This window comes from Strigops habroptila, chromosome 11 (assembly GCF_004027225.2).
Source record: "Strigops habroptila isolate Jane chromosome 11, bStrHab1.2.pri, whole genome shotgun sequence".
Classification (NCBI taxonomy): Eukaryota; Metazoa; Chordata; class Aves; order Psittaciformes; family Psittacidae; genus Strigops; species Strigops habroptila.
The window spans coordinates 21901053-21924713 of record NC_046360.1 but is presented as its reverse complement, the minus strand read 5'-3'; the positions used below and the strand labels follow the sequence as shown (position 1 = coordinate 21924713).

Below are 23661 nucleotides of genomic sequence, written 5' to 3'. Positions count from 1 at the left end.
GCAACCACAGCCTACTGAAAGTGAAAAGGAATCAAGTATTTACCTTCTCTGCATTTTTGATGCTTGAGATGAAGCAATTAAGAGAAAAATACCCCAACTTTTAAGCAGCCTAAACAAATCTCTTTCTACTTTCTCTAGAATTTCTTTTCCTTGTCATTTCATACTGCAGTCTCTTAACGGTCTTCTTGAGCATACAAAACCACAACTTAAAGCAGTGTCTACGAGCAAATTGTACAGGGTAACTTTTTAATAGTTAGCATTGTGTAGCAAACACATTCAAAACTTACTTCCTGATTTTCAAGCCTTCTTCATTGTCAGGCAGGAAGAATTCAAAAGATTTATACTTTTTCACCAAATCTCGACGATACTGACCAACATTAAATTCTGCCAACAAGAAACCAGTATTAGTGGAAACTAATGATATTCATGTAAAAAGGACAAAAGTTACGACAGCTCTGAAACCAAACTACCTGCAAGAATAAAATAATTTAGCATGTACAAAGTCAACGTATCATACTTCTTGTGTTTTGGGGGGTTTGTTTGTTTTCAAATACAAAGACAACAACAAATCATGGAAATGGCAAAAGAACATTTGGGCTGTAGCTTCAATAGAGTCATCTGGCCGTATTACTGTGCTGCTGTCCGTCAGTTTGCCTGAACACCACAAAAAAACCTCTTTTCCTCCTTCGCAGGGGTGGTTGGAAGTCTATTTCAATAGTCTACAAATAATCTAGCTTTCTCTTCTGTGCACATGTGCAGTGAAACAGCATTCTAATAGCACCTCCCAAAACTTTCAGCTCCTATTTAACCAAGGAAGAGCTCTAAATAGAACTAACCAATCTTGATTTTGATAAACAAACCTTAAAATTCAATTTGTGGAAACATTTGTTCAGAAGCCTGCTCAAGTATTTCTATTCCTTAAGGATCAGTACATACTATGTCACAACCCTTGTTCTATTTATTTTAAAAATGCTTAAGTTGTGAAAAAAAAAAACCCACAACCAAACAAAACATTCAGTGTAACTATTGAACATAATCTCACTGTGATCTCTTAACAATGGTCAAAGAAGACTACTCCTTATCTGGGCAAAAGTCTATAAGGTCAATGGCCATACACGTGTCACAATACCAGATATGGGATTAGAGCAAGGCAGTTGTTTTGCCACACAGGAGACAATAACACTGTACCCTTATGAACTTCATTCAACAGCTCTGAAAGTAGGTCTCTGAAGTGCAATTAATGTTTAAGTTGTTTCTGACCTGTCGGTTTTCTCTGCTGAACTGCAAAGCATTTTTTTTTTTAACATTAGATCAACCTTAAGTATTGCTTGAGAAGCTGCCAAGGTATAACTACTTGAGAGACTTCATTTCTAGAAGGAGGAAATGGAGTAATAGACACAATTGCCAAATTGTAATTAAGAAAGGACATATCATAGAAGAGTTCAACCACCAGCTGCTGTATATAGATTGCTCTTGGGACTGGAGGCAGAAGATAAAGAAGTTAAGTATTGCTTAATCCCCCAAAAATCAAGTTTTGTTTGAGTTCAACAATGCTGATGTAATTTTTCTGTGGTCAACTGTGTGACATGGATTATAATACAATCCAAGTTATTCTGTGACAGGATTAACAAGCATTGGTCATACCAGCTACGTGAAAAGATGGTTCCTTGTAACAAAAACAGAAGATGAAGGAGTTCAGACAGCCAACGTTTCGGGCAGTAGCCCTTTAAAAATCAAAAATCATAAACTTCCCAAGAAGGAATAGTTATTGCAAGAGGGTCATGCACAGACATGGAAAAAGTGCTATGTAGTGGGACAATCTTCAGCCCTTACGGTTAGCACCCACCCTTGCGGAAAAGTTTCACAAAGCTAACTGGAATCACAACTACCACACAGCCAGAACTGTCCCAAAAAAAGCTTCCCAAAGTTTAGTATCTAAAAAACACATTGCAACACAACTCTATTCAGGCATCTAATTGACCTCATTTCCTTCAAAAAGCTCAGACAAAAGTCCTTTGTATTTTTTACCATTTCACATTCTAAACAGCAGAGGGTTTTGGAAGAAAGAAAAGAAAACACAGAATTGATTGCTGAAATGGTTCAACTAACATCAACTCTGGACTATTTACCTCCACCTTCTCTTCTTGAACTCTCCAGCTTGCTTAATGTATGTTATATGAAAAGACAGCATTTATCTTTCCTCTGGTTTACATAACCTCGTAATTTTAACCATCTATCTTGGAGAGTACGAACACTCACTGTATTAAGCACATGTTAATTTTAAGATATTAAGAGCCAAAGGGTAACTGATGTTAGGGCTACTCGATACTTAATATGTATAGATTCCATCCCAATTACCTGGAAGCATCAGGCAAAGTGTCATCTATTCCTGCAGTCAGTGAGGAATTTTAAATTGATTTCAGCTTCAGGAAAGTTGCATCACTGATGACACAAACAACAGGAAGAGTCTGTGGTTTTCCAAGAAAATCCTAAGTCACCCTTTCTAACAAAGCCAAACCACAACCAGCAACCTAGGATGGAAGCTCACATGGTAACTTTATGTTGCATATTTTTGTAAAATGAGACAGCAATGCCCTATTTTTTATTAAGCCCAAGCGTATGTGCTTTCTGATGTGCTGCTCACAGTAGGCCATGGAACTTCTCCTGTAGCTGAAGCAGACTATGCCTATCTGTTTTACTGTACTTGGGATACATTTAACCAAGCATGAGCTGGATATGGACAATATTTTGTCTGCTATCCAATATTGGATTTTTGCTTTTCAAAGTTCACATTGTAAAATGCTCAACACAATGACATACATACATATCTATATAAATGTATGTTATATCTAACATACAAGCACAGTTATATTACATACACTTTATCAGCTTGGATATAAGCTAGCCTATTGAGACTGTTACTCCGTTTCAGCCTAATGGATAAAACTGACAAATATCTGACACTGCTCATTAGAAGGGTTATACTGTGTGAAAACAGTCAGGTGACAATTTAAATCCTGTAAACTCTCATACTCAAACAATATAACATATCCTCCATAATGTCTTATCTAAATAAAGCAACAAGATTCTAAGAGCTAAAGAGAACTCCAACTCGAAAAGCTACACCCTAGGATCAAACAGCTGTTTAAATACAGGCCAGAACTCTTCATCTTGACTTCTCAGAACTACTAGGAAATACATGTATAATCTAATATGTTTAATGTTATTTAAATTAACTAGTCACAACTATAAAGCTACCATTACTGCACCAGACACAGAATCACAGAACACTAGAACTATCTTTTTCTTCTACAGAGATAGAGGAGAAGGCAGGGGAGAAGGCTTCTCAGAACATCAGAATGGACTTAGGTCTTGATCTAGGCCCACAAAATACCACAGGAGCTCAGGAACAAGGCAGGATAGCCAGGTCCTTGGCGTAGCAAATCTGAGCTGTCGTTTCCCACTCAGAACACATATATAAAATCCTTAAGAGAGTGATAACAAGTGCTGCTCCAGTTCCTTAGGCTCTTAATATTCAAAAAGCTGTAACTCATTCCACAAATGCAGTTAAACGAGGAGTTACAGAGAGAATTACACACTGCACAAAGTTCACAGAGAAAAGAAGATTGAGAAGTCACAAGCGCTGACTGCTCGTTCACCTGTAAACAAGATTCCCTTTCACCCACATAAAAAAAAGGGGAAAAAGGACACCTGAAGAACCAAAGAGTTAAGGGACAAGGGTAAAATGTTTATTTAGGCACCTGGCAGAAGAAGGTGGTAAATCAACAGTTACCAGAATATGTTTAATTAACATCTAAATGGAACAGAGAGTCTGTGTATGCTATTGCTTAAGAATAAGTTTACAACACAGAAGGATTTTAAGTAGTCAAACTTTGCAACAAAATTACTGGGAATTAGGTTTATAAAACACCTAACACCTGCCCTGTCCTTCTGATGTAAACAGAAGTAAATCCATCACCTTTTGTAGGCACTCCAATCCAATTTAAATAGCGTGTCAGCTTCTTTGAGATGTAGGTTTTTCCTCTTGCTGGGAGACCCACCATGACAATCAGAGTAGGGCAATTGGTCATACATACTGAAACAGAAAAACAGAAAACTAGGATTTACCATGAATGTTCCCCACAAAGCAAAGGCTTATATTGTGGTGGAGAATTATAACCCATGTGCTCTCTGAGGAAGTGACCGTTCAGGCAGCTCATGTACTGTGTCTCACTATATCACGGGGTTTCTTCAGGAGTTCAGTGGACCTGACCGGGGGGGTTTATGCTGTGTTGAGTTTTGGAAGGGTGAGTCAGTGGTAGTGCAACACTGGACACGCATACAGGCAGAACACAAGAAACCTATGTACTTGCATACATGTTTTAAGACATATAAAAATGATACCAAAAGGACACTGACATCTTACACCCCTACTCAGTCCAGTGCTTGCATTGAAAGGAAACAACAAGGTGTACAAAATTTCCAGATAATTTTTAAATCTTTAAAACAAGACCTCAACATTGTTCTGTTTTGAGCAAAACAAGCATGACAGATCCAGCTTAACACATTATAGTACAACATGGTACTCACTATTTCTTATTTCTCCTTTCGAGAGAGGTTTTTGTGTTAATAATTAGAAACAGAGCTAACTTTGACTGTTTTTCAATGATTACTAGGAATAAAGCACAAGTATTCTAAGCAATCATGTACAATAATCTGATAGACAGATATATGTACAGAAGTACTGTATCAAAAGCAGTGTTTAATTAAAAAACAAGAACACTGTAGCAAGTTAAAGGAATTACACGTATAAACTTAAAACCTTGAGGCCTTTCCTTTCAAATGACAAGTTTTTGAACAGTTTAATGGCATAAAACTATGGATACCTTGCATGAATCTATCACAGCTACACGGAACTGCCTAAAAAGAAAGAAGACATTAAAGTGGCGCAAAGATAGCACTGGCTCCCTCCATCCCCTACTTCAAAGGGCATTAATTACTGTACAATCAACACATGCATCAATTTCCTCAGTGTCTTGATAGAGGAGTTAATTTGCTCCGAAAGACTAAATCTCAGTGTTACGCTGCAAGACATAGCTAAACTGCTGCACAAAGTGCTGTTAGTGCTTGACATTTCCAAATGTTGGATTGACAAAGTCCTATCCCACAAAGCCACTTGCACAAACCTGGCACAGCTACTCTGCATAGTAAACCCATAGATTAGCAAAGACAGATGCACTGTCTTAAAGCACACACTGAAAAGAAAACAAAACAAACCCCAAACCCATTAAAAACACACTATTTTTCATGAGAGAGAGAGGAGGCAAAACCATACCTAACCTCAAACCCATGAAACTGTCTACTACTCCATGTAATGAAAGTTGCATGGAACTGAATGCGAACCAAAACAGATCCATTCAAACATGTCCATGTCTCCAGAAGGACACTTATAAAAGCCCTTGGTGTAAGCTCCTCTGTGCAGAAGCTAATAAACAAGGAAGATAATGGGGTTTTGTTCCTTCACCTCTTTGTCCGAAGTTCAGGCCCATGAACCCTGTCTCCAAGAGAAGGCAGGCAGGCTCTGGGGAAACAAAGTCTGTGAAGTGCAAAGAGTACACTGCTAACTAAGCTTAACAACTTTGCTTTTAATTTTAAGGGCAATAAAATAAAATATTGAGATAAGTGAAATCCCTGAGCCCCTTAGAAATGTTAAGAGAAGACATTGTTCTTCAAAGTCAGCTTAAAAGGTTCTTCACCTGAAACATCTAGCTCAAGTTTTAAACAACTTTCTAGTATAAGCAGTGAAGTAAGAGTTGTAAAAGACAAACCAGGATCTGTACGGAAAGGCTGTGTACACAGCCTCAGGTCCACCTGCTCTGCCAGGAACTGTGCTAATGAAACAGGCTTCTTGACCCATTCTTTACCAGAATTTACCAACTAATGTTATACCTAGACCACCTCTTTTTTCTCCTTCTCCTGGGCTGAGCCATACAAATCCAGCCTTCTCACAGAGTATCTGCCTTCTGGTAACGTAACAATAAACCTATACTGGAGAAAAACTCCATTTTGCGAAACTAAGGGCTAGGAAAGTACCATGAAGAAACCTGCAACCCACTTGAACAGTTGCTTCACATATGTCCTGGGTTCAGCTACAGCAGTCATTTTTTCTCCTTCTTAGTAGCTGGCGCAGTGCTGTGTTTTTGACTTTCAGCCTGGGAACAACGCTGATAACACCGATGTTTTTAGTTGTTGCTAAGTAATGTTTATTCCAACCAAGGACTTTCTCAGTCTCATGCTTTGCCAGGGAGGAGGGGAAGCTGGGAGGAAACAGGGACAGGACACCTGACCCAAACTAGCCAAAGGGGTATTCCATACCACAGCACGTCATGCCCAGTATATAAACTGAGGGGAGTTACCCGGAAGGCCGAGATTGCTGCTCGGGTCGGGCTGGGTATCAGTCGGCGGGTGGTGAGCAATTGTATCCTCTCCCCTTGTTATTTCACTAATCATTATTATCACTGGTGGTAGCAGTAGTGGTTTGTATTATACCTTAGTTGCGGGACTGCTCTTATCTCAACCCGTGGGAGTTACATTCTTTTGATTCTCCTCCCCATCCCTCCGGGAGCGGGGGGAGGAAGAAGGGGGGGAGTGAGCGAGCGGCTGCGTGGTTCCGAGTTACTGGCTGGGCTCAAACCACGACAGTCCTTTGTGGCGCCCAACGTGGGGCTCAAAGGGTTGAGATAACAGCAGATCTGACCAGAGTGTGTCTAATCATATTTCTGATAAGCATTCCTTGTTTTGGATTAATAGTCACTCGTCACAATGTTGATTTATTTGCTCTCAGAGTCGTTGCGCTTGATCTCAGAGTTTCAGCATGTCGTACCTTATTTACAGCCAGTATTTGCTGTTTTAGTGTTTATCAGCTGGGGGGACCTGGGCTAAGGTTATTGTTTCACTGTACTTCATTATAATGACTTGTAATACAATAGACTCATTGATCATGAAACTGGTCTGGCTTGTGTTCCCAGCGTGGCCATCACCTCTATACTTTGGGAGGTACATAATGAAATTTTTTAGCAATTATATATCCTTTTTTTTTTTCTCCTCGGGGGGTCAACCTATGAAGGAGGCATTCCCTTACACCCCCCGCTCCCCCACCAGGTTATTTACAACAGCATTTGAGAGTTCTGAAGGTTTTGGATGGCCTTTGAATACCCTTGAGACCTGCCTGCTGATTGTGCTGGGGATCAGCATGTTGGCACACATAAGGAGTATGTTTTACCCACGGCCATCCCGCCCTGGGAACACCCTATTTCGTCTGATCTCGAAAGTTAAGCAGCAGCAGGTTCAAATCTGGTCTAGGGTTAGATGACGATATAGGAGGACCACCAAGAGATTTTCCCTGAGGCTGGACGGTCACGAGTGGCAGGGTGTGTGGGATAGTATGGGCAAGTATCTAGGCCAGTGGGCCCCTCCAGTGCTTTGGAACTTCACCACTGAACAAATGCAAAATCCAGAAAAACTAGTAAAACACTTAAACGAGGTGTGCTGTCGTCCTGGTTATACCAGAGAGGGACAAATCATGGCAACGTGCTGGGGCTTGGCCTACGCCTACAGAGCCCTGCTCAACACTATCCAGCACCTTCGAAGGGAAATGTCTCTGGATCTGATGGCAAAGTAACAGACAACGCAGCTACTCCAACTCCAAGCACAGCAGCTACACCAACCCCAGTGACAAGCACAACAGCTACTCAAACCGCGAGAGCAACAGACAACGCAGCTACTCCAACTCCAAGCACCACAGCTACACCAACTCCAGCGACAAGCACAGCAGCTACTCAAACCCCGACAGGAACAGACAACACAGCTGTTGGTGTTACTCAACCCACAAGCACAGCAACTGCACTAACCCTGGCAACAGACACTGCAGCCACTCCAACCACAGTGACAGACACTGCAGCTAAACCAAATGGCCAATTTGTGACAATATCGGTTGCCCCTGTAAGCAAGGGGAAAAGCAAACGAGAGGCACAAAGAGCAACCCGTGCAGTGAAGAAAGATGAAGTCCCAATGCACTTACTACAGGGGACAGCATATGAACCAGAGTTACTACTACGTGGATCAGAGGAAGAGGAAGAAGAGGTCACTTCTCGACCCAGGACCTCGACCGAGCTGCAGAATATACAAAAAGATTTCACCCGTCTTCCAGGGGAGCGCATCGTCACCTAGTTGCTCCCATGCTGGGACAATGGGGCCAACGGTCACGAACTAGAAGGTAGGGAAGCCAAGCAGCTGGGATCACTTGCTAGGGAAGGAGGAATTGACAAAGTGATTGCAAAAGAGAAGCGAGCCCTCAGCCTTTGGAGGCAGCTCTCGGCAGCTGTGAAGGAAAGGTTTCCCTACAAGGACGATGTTATGTGTCACTCAGCCAACTGGACCACAATAGAGAGAGGCATCCAGTCCCTGAGGGAATCAGCCATTCTAGAGATGATCTATCGTAGACCAGATGCCGGGAAGGCATTCGTAGATCCAGATGAAGTTGAATGTACACAACCCATGTGGCAAATTTACACGGAGTGTAAGATCACTCAGTGCGCGACAATACAGCAGAAACCAAGGGAATTATCTGCTCATCCCTATCAAATAAATTGCAATCCTCTTCTGATCAGGTACCAGGCTGACCGAGAGAGGTTTTCCTCTTTAAAGGCAGGTACCAGTAAAACAGATGCCCTGCACACCAAAAGGAAGACTACCACTCATTCCAATGACGTTAAATACTCTGCTTTTACATAACTCCATAGCCCTGAAAGCAACACTACATGGTGCTACAGCATATACCACCCATTAGTGCTTGTCTTCAACAAGAGGATGCCAGTTCACCATCTAAAATTTGGCTGTTTTAACAACACACACAAGACTCAGCACAGCAGAGTGTTGTGTTTGCTTCCTTACAAGGCTTGATTTTGCTCATTAGCTCAGTAAAAAAGTCAACACCAGAACAAAATGCCAAGTTCTGAGGATGTAGCAAATACTCAAACATTTAAAATAATTTTATTATCCTTCACTTTATCTGACTGAGCCACAGCTTTCTCAACAAAATGTTGCCAACACTCACTGCAAGTGGGGAGAAGCACTCACTCCAATCACAGTATTTAAAGTATGTGTGTGCCAAAACTTTCACTTTTCTTTGAAGAAATGTACGCAATTCTGACATGAGGAAATAGACTAAGAAAAAAACCCAAACAAACCACAAGTTACACAAATCTAACTCCTGGAAAGAAAAGTGTGGGGGGGAGCCTCTCTAGTTTAATATTTTCCCAATAGTACAATGCTCAGTTCCCCTTTTCACAGCACCTCACCATCATTCACTTTGTATGAAAACCAACTTGCAGCATAAAAACAGTTATACAGGAGCAAGTTGCTGAGCCAAGGCAGACTCCTAAGTGCAGATTTCTCTCAATTCCTTATTGCTGGATTGCCTGGTTTACCTCCAGATGTGACTCTACACAACCTAGTTTCGAGGTAACAAACTCATTTTTTAATACTGCTTCACATAGGTAACTCCTGTGGATGTGCTATCAACACTGATTTTGCGAGAGGAACAGACACATTCAGAACAGCAAACCAAAACTTACAGGGTTGTATGCCATCAGTTGCTAAAGATGCTCTATGTCTTTACTCACTCTTCTTCTCTAAAATATATCTGTAATATATGCATGTAAGATTGTTTATAAACAGCAGCATCAAGAAGAACTGTATGTTGCATCCCCTCACTTAGAGGGAACACACAAAAAACATGCCCAAAAAACCAAGCAGTGAAGGAAAATGGCCAAGTGATGAAGTGCATTAAAATCAAGTACTGCAATTTAAGCAAAGTCATTATCTCAGCTAAGTATTTCTTCCATACTACTGAACAACACAGCATGTTGCAGCTCAACAGTACAGTTATGACTGCCTACCCTTCTGAAGTTAAGACTTAACAGTCAAGGAAAGAAGAAACAACACACTCATTTCTTGCCTCATAAGACTCCATTGTGAAATAATGCAAGATCCAGAAGAAGGTTGAGAAACAAACTGGGACACTGAACAACCTATATCAGCTGTGCAGCATTTCATCAGCCCACAAAACTCATATGATCTTGTGAAACCAGACACAAGAGTTAGTGTTTTTCAAGTTCACCTACTACCTGACATATCATCAGCTGTCCCTTCCTTCCACCCAAAATTAGATTTTGTCTTTTCCTTCTCTGTGTTAAATTTTTAAGTCAATTTTTAAGGTCAGATGCTTTTTGCGTCAAACTGCCACAGTTTGCCATCCGAAGTTTACAAAGGATTCTTGCTGTTTCTATGGCCTTCGATCCAAGGCCTGTTCTCCAAAATCACTGTACTATTTAGAGGATTATACACAAACCACCCTTCCAAATAAGGCTAGCACTACATCTGTCATCCAATTTAACTATTGTTAATCCATTTTTTCCTGTTGATCAGTGATGACAATCAGTCACACTTCTTGGCATCCCACAGGGATGAATTCCCCATCCTGCTGCTCTTCCTGAAGAATACCCTGCTCCTATACCTGAAGTCCATTATCTTCTAATTTGCCTCTCCTTTTTTTGTCCAAATCACCAGTTTCTAACATCACCTTGGTACAAGGGTTTCAGAATTTGTATTCATCCTCTAGCCAGCCTCGTGCCACCAGCTGCTCTAAGCAGCTCCGCCAACCACTTGCTCAGAGTTACCATTTGCTTCCTACAGCTTTGATGCCAGCAACGATGCCCCACCATACACCCTGATCCTCAGGCTACAGCTGGGTGTTGTCCTCACCTCATTCACTTTCTCCATCTCCAGTTCCTAGGGTTGTGAGCACAAATACACATAAGCAGCGTGAGCACAAAGGGTAGAGTCCTTTAGGGCAAAGATAATCATTTGATCTTTTTTTTTTAGACCTGATGTACATTCACATTGCTGTACAAACATCAAACAAAATTGTTAGAATGACCGAATTCCACCAGCTTTAGGGAAGCAAAGCCGTTAACAGTAGCGGGGTGGGGGAAATGTTTAACCACAGGAAGTTCACTATTTATCTCTCACTCTATAAACATGCTCTGCCAGGCTCTCAAGATCACTTTCACTATAGCTTACTTTAGTATTTACTTTTTATGTCCATGTTTGTAGCCCACTGCTTGATTCATAAAGCTCGAAGCAATCTGACATCCAATGCCAAGAGTAGCTTTGGTGCAACCTATTTACAGACAAAACCTTCCACAAAAAGCCACAATGGGTAAGTGGCAGTTATTAACAAAAACACGCACTTCTACTGCCTACAAGTCTTAATTTGGAAGGTCATTTAAAAGTTACCTTCGTCTTACTGGTCTCACCAGCTGTAAAAGCTCAGCAGGCCACACATGGCCAGAACTTCTCCTTGAAGACCTCGTAAAGCAGACTAAAAGAACTAGCTCTTCAAAGCCCTTTGACAGCTAAACCCCGGCACAGCTACCCAGGTTTCTTTTTCCCCAGATAATTACAGTTGCTACAGCTTTTAGAAAATCAGACTAAAACCAGCTAACACAGGTAAGTCCCTTTGAAGGTGGATCTGCCAAGACCTCAACTAGAAGCATGCATGATTCTGCTCAGCCACCTTCTAAAAAGGTAAAATAAGACTAAAAGTAGTGCATGTCTACACATAGGTCATCAGCATGAATAAGGAAATAAACCAAACCAAAAGGAGACTGAAAGAGTTCATTTTGCTTAGCCTAGAAATTCAAAAGACATCAGAGCAACTACCTTCACTGCTTCCACTGGAAAGCTGCTCTTGAGGACAAGAAATCCACTTCCAACTTGAGCTTATGCTTTTTGAACAGTAATATTTAACAGAGTTACCTGTAGCAGCAGAGATCTGGAATGGGTGAACCCAACACTGTCCCACATCACCCAGTCTGGGCAGTCCATCCTATGCTGTCTCAGCACGGCTACAGGACCCATGGGTCACACTGACGCATCAGAACACGGGATAATGCACAATACATGGAAATCTGAGGAGAAAGGGCTCTGCAGTACCCTTGCTGAGGAAAAATTAGAGAGCATTCCATTTCCTGAAATAAGATACATGGTTTTATCAAGGAAGAGTAAGTTCTGCTCCTCTCTAGGCTCTTTGTAATTATTATGGATCACAAATAAACGTAGACATATTATGGGTAGAGCTGCAACAGCAAATGCATGCAAAAGGATTTATAAAAACTGTATTTTCAAATCTGTTTTTCTAGAAGAAAGGTTTTTCAACTGTAAGGGGTCTTGGGCATCAAAATATATTAAAAAAAATAATTGCTATACTACATAATTTTAGTCATAGTCAAGAGAAGCTACATAATTCTGCCAAGACGACTCTGTCATCAGTTTACATATGACCAATATGCAATTTTGTTCTTGTGGGGGTTTGTTTGGTATAAGCGTCTGTGCCCCGTTAAGGCTAAAACAAAGCGTTCTCCTTACCGTGTTCACAAAAGCCATTACACACATTTTCTGACACTTTTCCTATTCCAGCATTCAGCTCCTCTTAACACCCGCTGTTTTTCAGATGCTGGAGTGGTTCAGTTCACACAGAAACACGTCTGCTTGCCTAGCTCAAACCAAGGGAGTTTGGGCTTTTTGTTTAGCAAGTGCTGGACCAAAGCAGGGCCAGAGACTAGAGGCAGCAGCGCAGGGCCGCCTGCCATAGCAGCAGAGCCCTCCGCTCGCTGTCAGCGCAGCCTCTTTGCATGACAAATAAAACAATTCCTCACCACAAAGCCCCTTTTGTCTGCAGAACCGCCGTGTACCGAAGCTCGGTTATTTAAGTAAGGCAGCAAAAAAAGAGGAAATAATCACGTGAGGCAAAGTTTGTTAATAAACTATGGTTTGCAAACGCCACAGCCTTAGTCTGTAGAGGCTGATGACTTGGTTGGCTGCACCTCAAAATAAGGAAAGCCATTAACTCATATAACAGATGGCCCAGTACAGCACTGGCCTTAAAAGAAAGAAATTAAAAATACAGTGACGTTTTTAGGCCTCCCTTCAAGAAGAATACACTGACTATAAACGCTCCTTGGAAATAGAGCCTCATAGAAAATCAGAAGCCACTGGAGGAGACCCGGCTCCCAGCGCTGTTCTGTCCCCTTCCGCCGGGCGCAGCTCCAGCAGCTCCGGGGTTTTCTGCCTTCCCGTTGCGGGCGATCCCCCGCGGCCGCCCCACCTCAGCTCACCGCCCCCCCGTCCGCGCACATCGCCCCGGGCCGGGCGAACCATTAAACGAGCCGTTTGCACCGGACTCGCGTTAAAGCCCCGGCGGTAACGGCGGCGGGGCCCGCTCGCCTCTGTCCGTTTTCCTCGCACCCCGACCCCACTGAAAAGGAATCGCCCCCGGGAGGGGCGCTCCCCGGGGCCCGACTCGCCCGCTGCGGCCCAACCTTCCGGGGGATGAAGATGAGGAGCGGCCGCCCGGGGGTCCCGCTGACAGCTGCCGCCCGCGGGGCTCCGGCAGCGCGGCCTGGGCAGACACCCCCCCCCCGCCGCCCCGCTCACCGCCGCGCTGGGCGCTGTGCCCCGCCGGCAGCCCGTTGTCGTAGGGCTCCCATGTCTTCTGCAGCGGGTTCTGCGTGAGCTCCCGGGCCGGCGACGCCGCCGCCATCCTCGCCCGCCTCCCGGCTCCCACTGCAGTGGCGGCGGGCGGGGCCGCACCGCCCTCAGCGCGGCGGGGGCGCGGCCGGGCGCGGGCAACCCCGGCCCCGCGGCTGCCCTGGGGGCACCGGCGGCTCCGCCCCAGGGCTCGGCGGCAGGAGGCCCGGGGCAGCGCTGGGCCGCGGCCCTGCTCCCTCATGGAGACTGCCCCGGCGTGTTTGTCACACCGGGTCTTCAGCCCCCGGCCCCGGCTGCCTCCGAACGGCCGCCTCTTAAAGCCCTGAAAATACATGTGCAGGGAGCATACACCGTCGTGTAGGAAGTCATGCACTGAATGATTTATTCCTCCAATTAACTGGTTTAGGCTGAAGGCTAAATTAATATCGATGCAGAAAGCCATAAATAAACAATGGGTTTCTAACGCCTCGTTTAGCTTAATAATTCACAAATGACACTGGCAGCTCCTGCACTGCAGCAAGAGCAGCGGCATGGCCAAACACAACACCCGCTGCCGCATCTCCACGTCGCCTTTATCGGCTTTACAACCGAGGGAAACCCGGTTCCTTACTGGGCTGAGCAGTCCTAAAAGCTCAGTATTCCACTGTCACACACAGCTCTGTCTGCATGTTCCACAGAAGTTAAATGCAACACACTGAAAACACGGCAGAAGTGCAATACACATTTTCATTATTATTCACTCTATTATTACAGGTCTAAACAGAGGTGAAGGTCAGTACATACATACATTTTTTTTATACCAGTCAGACTCTGAGCATCTGAGGGTCATTTTTAGCTCTTCTATTCCGTTACAAGAGAAAATCAGTTCCGAGATATTTGGTGAGACACCCCTGGGGCGAGTTAACACTCTTTTTCCAAACCCTGTTTGCTTGACCTGCCCTTCCCTCCTTTCAAAGCTGATTTCCTTCTCTTCAGGACTGATTACAGTTCTAAACTGTAGGCGCCTGCACTCTGTTTTTCCCTAGCATTTTTGTCTCGATTTCGGGTTGATAGCCAAAGCAGGGAGGTGGTAGAATTACATTATGAGGGTCAGAAAACTAGGAGCAGAGAAGTGGAGTTGTTGAACACTTAAAAGCACCTTCATTTCTTCTATTTGATAAGTATTTGCTTCCAACAGTTGCCAAAAGAGCTGCGAGCAGGAACAGTTTAATCTGTGTTCCAGGTTAACCCCAGAAGCCCATCGCCTGTACAGACACAGAACGTTGCCACAAGCAGATGGCTGACTTCAGCGTACAGCCCAGAGTCAGGATGTACCCACTGTGCCCTCCCAATCCCAGCAAGGCACCTACCACCAGGGTCCAACTTTCTTAATAGTGCCTCCAGTAGAGCCAGGCCAGTCCACAACTCATGTAATAGTAACAGAAATAAGAGATTAACAGGAATGCCAACTTACAAAACACACTTCTTGGGCTTGTTCTACATAAGTTCAGTAGAAAATGTATGAAACCCAGTCTCTAGAAACAAAGTTTGTACCTCTTTCTGCAAATCCATGCAGTACACAGGAACTGAAACGCCACTCACACACCTGCCTTGCAGCTGAGAACACTAACCTGATGTTCTTTATAACACAGCAGCATTTTTCGGAGGTCTGCAAGGGGAATTACCACATTTCTGAGCCCCCAAGCACGAAGCACCAGTGAACTCTCTTCTTGCTTGGGCAGATTTAAACCAGTGGCACCTGAACAGAACTTCAGTAGGGGTTTGTCCAGGTATCTGGAATGACATTAGAGGTGTGCAGGGACACCTGCTAGCCTTCAGTTTTGTGAGGTGAAGAGTTCAGCTTGCTTGACGACAAAACTCCTGTTATTATGTTCTTGATCAAGCTTACTCCTATGGAGACAGGCTGAGAGAGCTGGGCTGGTTCAGCCTGGAGAAGAGGCGGCTCTGGGGAGACCTTAGAGCAGCTCCAGTGCCTAAAGGGACTACAGGAAATCTGGAGAGGGGCTTTGGACAAGGGTCTGTAGAGACAGGACAAGGGGAATGGCTTTAACCTGCCAGAGGGGAGATTGAGATGAGCTCTTAGGCAGAAGCTCTTCCCTGTGAGGGTGCTGAGGCGCTGGCACAGGGTGCCCAGAGAAGCTGTGGCTGCCCCATCCCTGGCAGTGTTCAAGGCCAGGTTGGACACAGGGGCTTGGAGCAACCTGCTCTAGTGGAAGGTGTCCCTGACTGTGGCAGGGGGTTGGAACTGGATGAGCTTTAAGGTCCTTTCCAACCCAAACCGTTCTATGATTCTGTGATTTAGGCTTAGCTGGGTTTTTTGATTACCCTGGTGCAGTAATGGTCTGTTTGACTGAGGACAGTAAAAACAAACACAGCAATCTTTTACCACTTATGAGGTCTCGTTTCAAAACATGGTTTTCAAGAGCACTCCACTGAATTCCCAGAAAAAGACAGAACAAATGCACACTGCTCCTTAGATTCCTAATAAGTGATAGAGATCACCCTCTGCACAGCCACATTGTCATCAGCCACTGTCCTCCTACAAAGGGCCAGTTCCTGCAGGTGAAGTGCTGGACACTCAGCTTTGTTTGCTAAGGGAAACCATGAATAAGCCTTTACTCCTTGGAAGGCTTTTACTCAAAGCTCGCACTCTCAGGGCCAAGCTGAGCTGGAAGCTTCCCTGAAAAAGCACCTCTCTGCAGATGCAAAACATGGAGGGGAAAGGCAGCCTTGGAAAATGAACTGCTGCACAGGAACAGAATGTGCTGAGCCAAGTAATAGTTTGATACTTACTCTTCTCAAATGACTGACTGACAATTCAGGAGACTCCTCGGGTTTAATGCATACAGCAAGTGGTAATTATTTCTGAGACGGGGAGAAATAAGAGACTGAATTGAGACTTCTGCTTGATCATACACAAACCCTACTTTGTATCAGTAAATAAGCTGTATCATAACTGTGTAAGAGAAGTTCCACAATACATGCAAGTCACTTTCACATATAATTTCTCTAATAAAGATACCACTTTACAGTCTGACAGCCTATAAAACACCTATAAACCACCCAATTTCTCTGCCTCCTGTCTTTCCATCATCACTCCAGCAACACCAGCTGACTTATTCTTGGAATACAGATGACTTCCCAGTGCTCCAGCTGGCTGTGCCCACACCAGACTGAGCACAGCAGCTACAGCTCATGAAAACCCAGTTCACAAGCCCTTCTGCAGGGCAGAAGATCCAGGAGATACCTGTAAAACGACTAAAGGACACACAGACACAGCCAGAGGTCACGTCGAGGTTTAACCGCAGCCGGCAGCAAGTACCGCGCAGCCATGCCACACAGACCGGAGGTTCCCAACGCAGCCAGCGCTGCGGCGGCCGCGCACTTCCCGGGTCCCGGGCAGAGCCTCCCGCGCCCGGGGCTCCCCTGCGGCACCCGCACCAGCGCACGCCGGGGCGGGGGGGGGGGGACACGGGCTCCGCGCCCGCCAGGCGGCGCCCTGGCACCGTCCGCGGGCAGTCCGCGGGCGCGCAGGCCGCAGGCGCCCCCCAGCGGTGGCCGCAGGCCCCGCGCCCCCAGCGCCGTGTCAGAAGCACAACGAACGGCGCTGTGAGCACCGTGGCAGGAGGTGCCGGAGCACAACAGAGCTGCGGTTGGAATCGCCGGCTCTTGGCTTGTAAACACACACGAGGGAGAGGCTACGGAAAGCTCCCTTCCAACCCCAAGCCATTCTGCGAGTCTAAAAGAAAAAATATTGGGGCAAAGTCCATACTCAGAGCTAAATACCCCCATTTCTTTCTAGATACTAACACCAACAAATTATCTTTCATCATTAACCTAATCTCCCGTTTCTCTAAAGCAATTCTCTTTCTACTATGCCATGAGGTAAATTTTTTAACCCTGCATTATCAGCTACTTACCATTTTGAGAAAACCAGTAGTATCTGACCTCTACACACACAACTGGCAAAAAATCCTAAATCCAAATGTTCCCTATTGCAACAGGTAGAAGTAGCTTCTAGCTAGAAGTAGCAAACAGGAAATAGTTTAAAATATGCCATCTTAAAATAGGTATCTACATTTTCTACATATCGCAATGTTGAGAGGAGAGATGAGAGCTGGGGTCCTTACTCTCCTTTAAGAAGGCATAGAGGGCTGTATCCTCCCCCCCCAGCTTCCCACTACTCCAGAAGACTTTAGCCACACAGGACAACACAAGCTCAGTTTCAGCACAATTTAAGGAGGCACAAAGAACACAGAATGTGCAAAGATCTGTGTTATTTGAGGAATACAGCCGTACACATCTTATATATCCAGCTTTAACATCCAACCAACACTCCCCAACATGGACTAGATGGCTCTGACCAGCTAATATCACAGGATTTGTATACAACATACAGGACAATTCCTATTGAACTTACAATTGATATTCTATTTTAATGAAGAAAAAGATATCAAGTATACCTTCAGGAGGCTCGTGGCAGTCCTTCATTGGCCAAAAGCTATGCAGCTGGAAGCATCACTTGAGGACAGCCACTGACAGCTAGCTAATATACAAGGCTGTTACAACACTGCAAGCCAATTAGAAGAGACGGTGACCAAACACACAACTATGCTTCACCTTTTTGGTCACAAGTAACAACACTCCAACATTTCAAAACTGGATGTCGGGCAGAATGGGAGAGATTTCTCCCCACACACCTTCCGGGCTGCAGTGCTGATGGTTTTGTTTTGACCAGCCATCTGTTACCATGCTCTTACATGGTGAAAAGCTGCAGCTTTGGGTAATGACAGCATCCAAACTTGCAGCTGCACTGTTTCCACTCTAGTGACTAAAACTGCTGTAGAGCAGATGGGACACTTGGCCTGTTCGATCACAACCCTTACTACACTAGCACCTCAGCAGGGGCCACACTGCACCCTCCCTCAGGTAATTCCCATATTCCTGAAGTAAACAGATCAAGCCTGGCAGGTTTTTCCTCACTGTGGAAGAGAAGTCCTCAGCAACCTGCCTAAAACACAACGCCCCTCTGCTAGATATGTTGTCACCTTTGTAAGGCAAGTACTAGCTCAACTTTGCTCAATTGCTAAGAAACCTAAAGGAAGCTGCACTAGCAGCCAAAAAGGCGGCTCTTCCTGTCTGTCCGTTGTGCAGCTCCTGGATAATGATGAAGACTATGCTTTGGGAACAGTCATCCTGCAGAAGAGATCCCTCACAAGTTAAAAACTTCTCAGACAGCTTCCCACAGAGAATAGATTAAGTTCCTTCCCACAAAGAGCTTAGCAAGCACAATGAGCAATCAAGGAAGAAAGATGCAATACTATATTAGCAAAATGACATACATTGATTCATACCTTCTCAGTTCAGTTTCTCAGAACTTTTTGTTACGTCAGCTTCTGAAATGAAGATTTCCTGTCTCCTCAAGATGGCTTATGGTTTCTCCTCAACCAGAAGCACCATCCTTTTTGTTTTCCCACAGTCTAATATCCCAGGAGTCAATGCACCAAAAATGACAAATATCCCACTAAGTCCCCAAAAATTCCAAGCATGCCATGTGGCAAGTTCAGCAGGTTCCCCATACCATCTCTACAGGTCCTTCCATTTAGGTCTTGACTCCAAACCAACTGAAATCAGGAGGTCCAAGCCTTGCAATACATGGCCCTAGCACTTACTCCATTTCCTCTCAACAACAAATACATTTATTACTGGCACCATCCACTCTATGTCCTATTTCCTATCACTGCCTAAAGGAAGAAGTCCCAGTTGCCTTGAAGTAAACTGCTACCTCAAAGATGCAAAGCCATTAAGAATTCAGAACTAAAAAAGAATCTGCCATCAGCAATACACGCCTTCAGAAGTTATAAGAGTTCGTTTTACTATTAGATTCCCTGGCTACAGATCAATCTACCAAAGAGATTGAGGAAAAACAACAACATACATAATGGTGCTTTATATGAGAATAAGCTACTACTAAGAACAAGAAACCTCTTCAGTACTAATTGGGGAACAGATTTAAACAACATCAGAGATCCCACACAGCACAGATACTAGGGACACTGCTTAAGATTAAGCTAAATAATATTCCTTAGCATAGATAAGGAAAATAACTCATCCAAATAGAAAATGTTGGCATAAAGTAGGTGAAAAAACAAGTTCCCATCTAGTCTAACAACCATCAACACATCTGATACAAGGGAAGATCTGACAGGGTTTGGGCCCTCAGAGGCCTCACATCACACTTCTTTGGCTGGAGACAGGGCTAATTCCCACACTCATTTGCATTCATTGTATTTTCCTCATCGTCTACTGAAGCACTGTGATAGCTATTCATCATGCATGCAGAACAGTGATGTAGCCCTCACAACAGTGTTTATGTGCAGCTTGATTCCTGCACAGTTATGTTTTCAAAACCATGACGACCTAACGATCAGGAAACAAGTACTAGCTATAAGGAGATTTTTATTGTAAGAATTGTACCAATAAAGTCTTGAGTAGCTTTGTACACATCCCACATACCGTATTATATGCCTATAAAATCTATCAATATAAGGTTATTTGGGAAGATGGAGGTTATCAGCAGAACATCATCTCACCAATATGCATGAGAATCCCGGAGCATACACAGAGATTCACATACACAGTACTGTCAACTAAATAAAAAATACACCTTGCTACACTGTCCCTCTGTTCTTTTATTATCTTTATGTGAACCATTTCTGAAAGTGTGGCCAAAGTACTTTTATTATTTCTTTTATTATATAAACACATTAGTTAAGTGTTTATCACATTTCAGAGGAAATAATCGTCTATTTTACACGTAGGAGAAACCTAATGTCTGGAGATAAACCCTATCAATGAGATGCCATTGTTCTCATGGAGGGAAGTTTCCTGTGTTAAGTCTAACATGAGGCATAGATTTAAAGCTGGTCTGCAATAACTGTATTCTTTACATCTAAAGGGTAAATCAGTAATTCTTTACACCTCCAGTCCTTTACCTCTGAAGAAACACCGAAATGATTTGCTTGAAAAATAGGCCAGATCCTCAAGTGGTGCTTCCAGGTATTGCTTAAATCTATTTCCATCATCACAAAATTAAGCAACGTTTTAAATCTTCCTGTTATGATGCAACATAAAGGAAAGATGACATCCATTATTCATGTTTTCTGAGTGCAACCAGTGTTAAAAAACCCTTTGTAGCTTACTGTATACCAGGAACTTCAAACTACTTAACATGAGGGGGCATGTGCTTCTGACAAATTGTCCATTTACATTCAGAGGTCTAGAGGGTAACTGAAAATACCGAGTTTCCAAGATGGAAGTCTGCTGAGGACAGACGTTCCTACACATTGTTCTCGTAGTGTGCGATGTTGTTACTACAGCAACAGCACGTACAGCCCTGCACAACCTCTCTGGACGGCTGGTGTGTGTATCCTGATACACTCTCCCCTTTCTCGCAAGTGTGATACAGTGGCAAGTTCCGGTTCTGCACCGGTTAGCTGGAATCTGTGATACAACCCAGGAATACCACGGCTTGATAAATTTGTAATATTTCAAAGAGAAGGAAAAGTAAAAACATACTTGCATCCATTAGGATGTTTGTGCCTCCTGACCCTGCATAAAAGCAATCTCTACAAAGCAGTTTGAAAGTGTCTCTATCACCTTAAAACTCTCTATTCCTTTCTGGTCACATAAGCATATCAGAAAAACCTCTCCATGTCCAAGTTTGGGTTTGCTGTTATGAGTAAGAGAATACTCATAGGAGCACAAGGAAAGGATAAGCAACTTTTATGTAAAGAGAGGACCCTTCTCCAGGCTGAAAGGCTTATGAATTATGCTCACTTACTGCTAGTTTTACATTAGGTATTTTAACATTTATGATGTACACATATCCTCCTTTCATTCAGCTAGGATGCTATGAATCCCACTTGTTTATAACAGCTAGATCTAGGCTGCTAAACATAAACAGCAAAACAAGGGCAGCTGCCTTCTCAGAGTGGAACTAAAATACTTCATGCCATCTTAAAACCAAACGCTATCAACTGACTTCAGAAGCAGAATTTCTCAGGACAGCCACTTCAAAGGAAAACATCCGTAAAAAATTACTATATGCATTAGAGAAGCTGTCTGATGAGCCGGAAAAGGAGAAATATACTGACAATAAAGACTATGCAGAATTTGCATGTGATCCAAATGCATGAAGTAAACCAAATGAATTTTTAAAACAACCATGAAGGCTTTGGGATGAAGCTACCTACCAGGGGGCAGCATTTTGAAATACAAGAGATAAAGAGAACTTAGGATAAAGAAACTTCGGAAGCACCATCCAGGGTTTGGGGCTTGAAATACTGAATGACTACTAATGGAGAAATTAAAGAGAAAAAGGCAGGGAGGAAGACAGCCACTGGACTGGGTGACAAACCATGTTGAGGTGTACAGTGCATCTGTGAGTCACCAGCACATAATAGAAGCTGAAGCCACGTGAATGCCTGAAATAGGGCATGGGGAGACAAGAGCAAGACAAGGTCAAACTGTGGGAGGAGGAGGAAACACCAGACGGGGACGGGGGGAAGAGTATCATGAAGGAACGAACAACAGTTCGACAAAAGCAGCAGTGACTGTGCAGAGAGGTCACTGAGAACATGAACAGAACAGGGGTCTTCAAATGTTCCAGTGGCATAAATAACATGTAGACAGACAGAAGCACACAAAGTGGACTCGGGACAGGAGAGGCTGAGGTAGAGGTTGTACAGCCTTGCCTTGTAAGAGGGCCTATACTTGGCTGAGAGCTACAACAAAACCCCAAAAAAGGAGGGGGGCAGGAGCTAAAGGTCTGACACAGTGTAGTATTCCAGCATATATTACCATATGGATAAGTAGGTCATTAAGAAAAAAGCCCATGGCCACGGAAGCAAGAGCAAATGAGTTAACGGGGCAGTGACTGGGCCCGAAGTCCTCTACATGCACCTACAGTTATACCTGGTTTCATGCATGTCCCATAGGCAACGGGGACAGGAAGGGAGGTTTTCTGAAAGTAAAGAGTAAATCCCTCCAGAAAGCCAGCATGGAAAACTGACACTGACACGAGGAGGAAAATAACCTCGCAGTGTACGTGACACCAGCTGCCTCTGGAAATGTTCTTAGGCTTTCTGATAGAGGAGCATATTCATCCAAATAAAAACACAAGCAAACTAGAACAAAGCTTCTCAGGAGATAGTGATGACAGAATTTATAATAAAAGCAAAATTAATCTAAATTTGGCAAACTGCAATGCTGTCACGTAGTCTAAAACCTAGCACTGAGAGGGGGGAAATGCAGGCAAAGACATATGGAGATTCAAATCGCTGGTGAACCTCAGTCTTCATAGCCCCCGGGCAGATTTCTCATTTTCTGCCTATTTTGCAAGTACAGCTAGATGGCTTATCAGCTTCCCGAGACTAACAGGATCAATATGTAGATGAGAAAGCTTAATGAGGATAATAAAATTAGGACAGCCAAAATAATCTAATTTAGGAAGTGCACACAGGCTAAACACCACAAATGCTACAAAGGGAACTCTTGCAAGGGGAAACATTTACCAAGTGAGAGCATAGTATTAGCAAAGAAACCTTCTCTTTTATTTTTTTAAAAACAAACCCTCTGGATTCTGTTTATATTCAAAAAAAAAAATAACTTGTCAGCACAAGTCTCTCTAGAGAACTGTAAAAAGAATGATTCAGGTGTGCAGAAGATCATACTCCACATGCAGCATACGTGAGAGCCTTTGTCACCAGACTGTGTAAATACACATTCAAACATTTAAATATAAATTGAAAGCAAAACATACATGGGATATAAAGATGGAAAACAAAACAAAAGATGACTCAAAGGCACATAACCACAGCACCCTCCCGTGAGACCCCTTGCTGGCTCCAGCCACTGCACGGTGGGTTGGTCTCCCCTCACCACCAAGGACATCTGAAGTCATTGAGTGATTTGAGCCGTATTTGACACGGGACAGAGGTCTCAAAAACGTTAGTTTCCTACATTTTAGTGCAAACTGGCTACCAAGAG

The 23661-nt window shown here is 43.7% G+C and overlaps 1 protein-coding gene across 8 annotated transcripts in view; it reads right to left on the bottom strand.

Annotated features, from left to right (window-relative positions):
- The window catches only part of LOC115614175 (6-phosphofructo-2-kinase/fructose-2,6-bisphosphatase 4), a 53451-nt gene that overhangs the window by 24047 nt on the left and 5743 nt on the right, over positions 1–23661 (bottom strand). For 3 of the 8 annotated variants that reach the window (XM_030500590.2, XM_030500591.2, XM_030500593.1), the window contains exons 2-3: positions 3980–4096; positions 288–384 (exon numbers count right to left, since the gene is read on the bottom strand). In XM_030500590.2, coding sequence (XP_030356450.1) covers positions 288–384; positions 3980–4091 — 209 coding nt within the window. In that variant the 5' untranslated portion in view covers positions 4092–4096. Of the gene's footprint in view, positions 1–287; positions 385–3979; positions 4097–4886; positions 4909–13442; positions 13534–13557; positions 13717–23661 lie in introns of those variants that run through there. The other 5 variants (XM_030500587.2, XM_030500586.1, XM_030500585.1 and 2 more) reach the window with 4 other exon arrangements.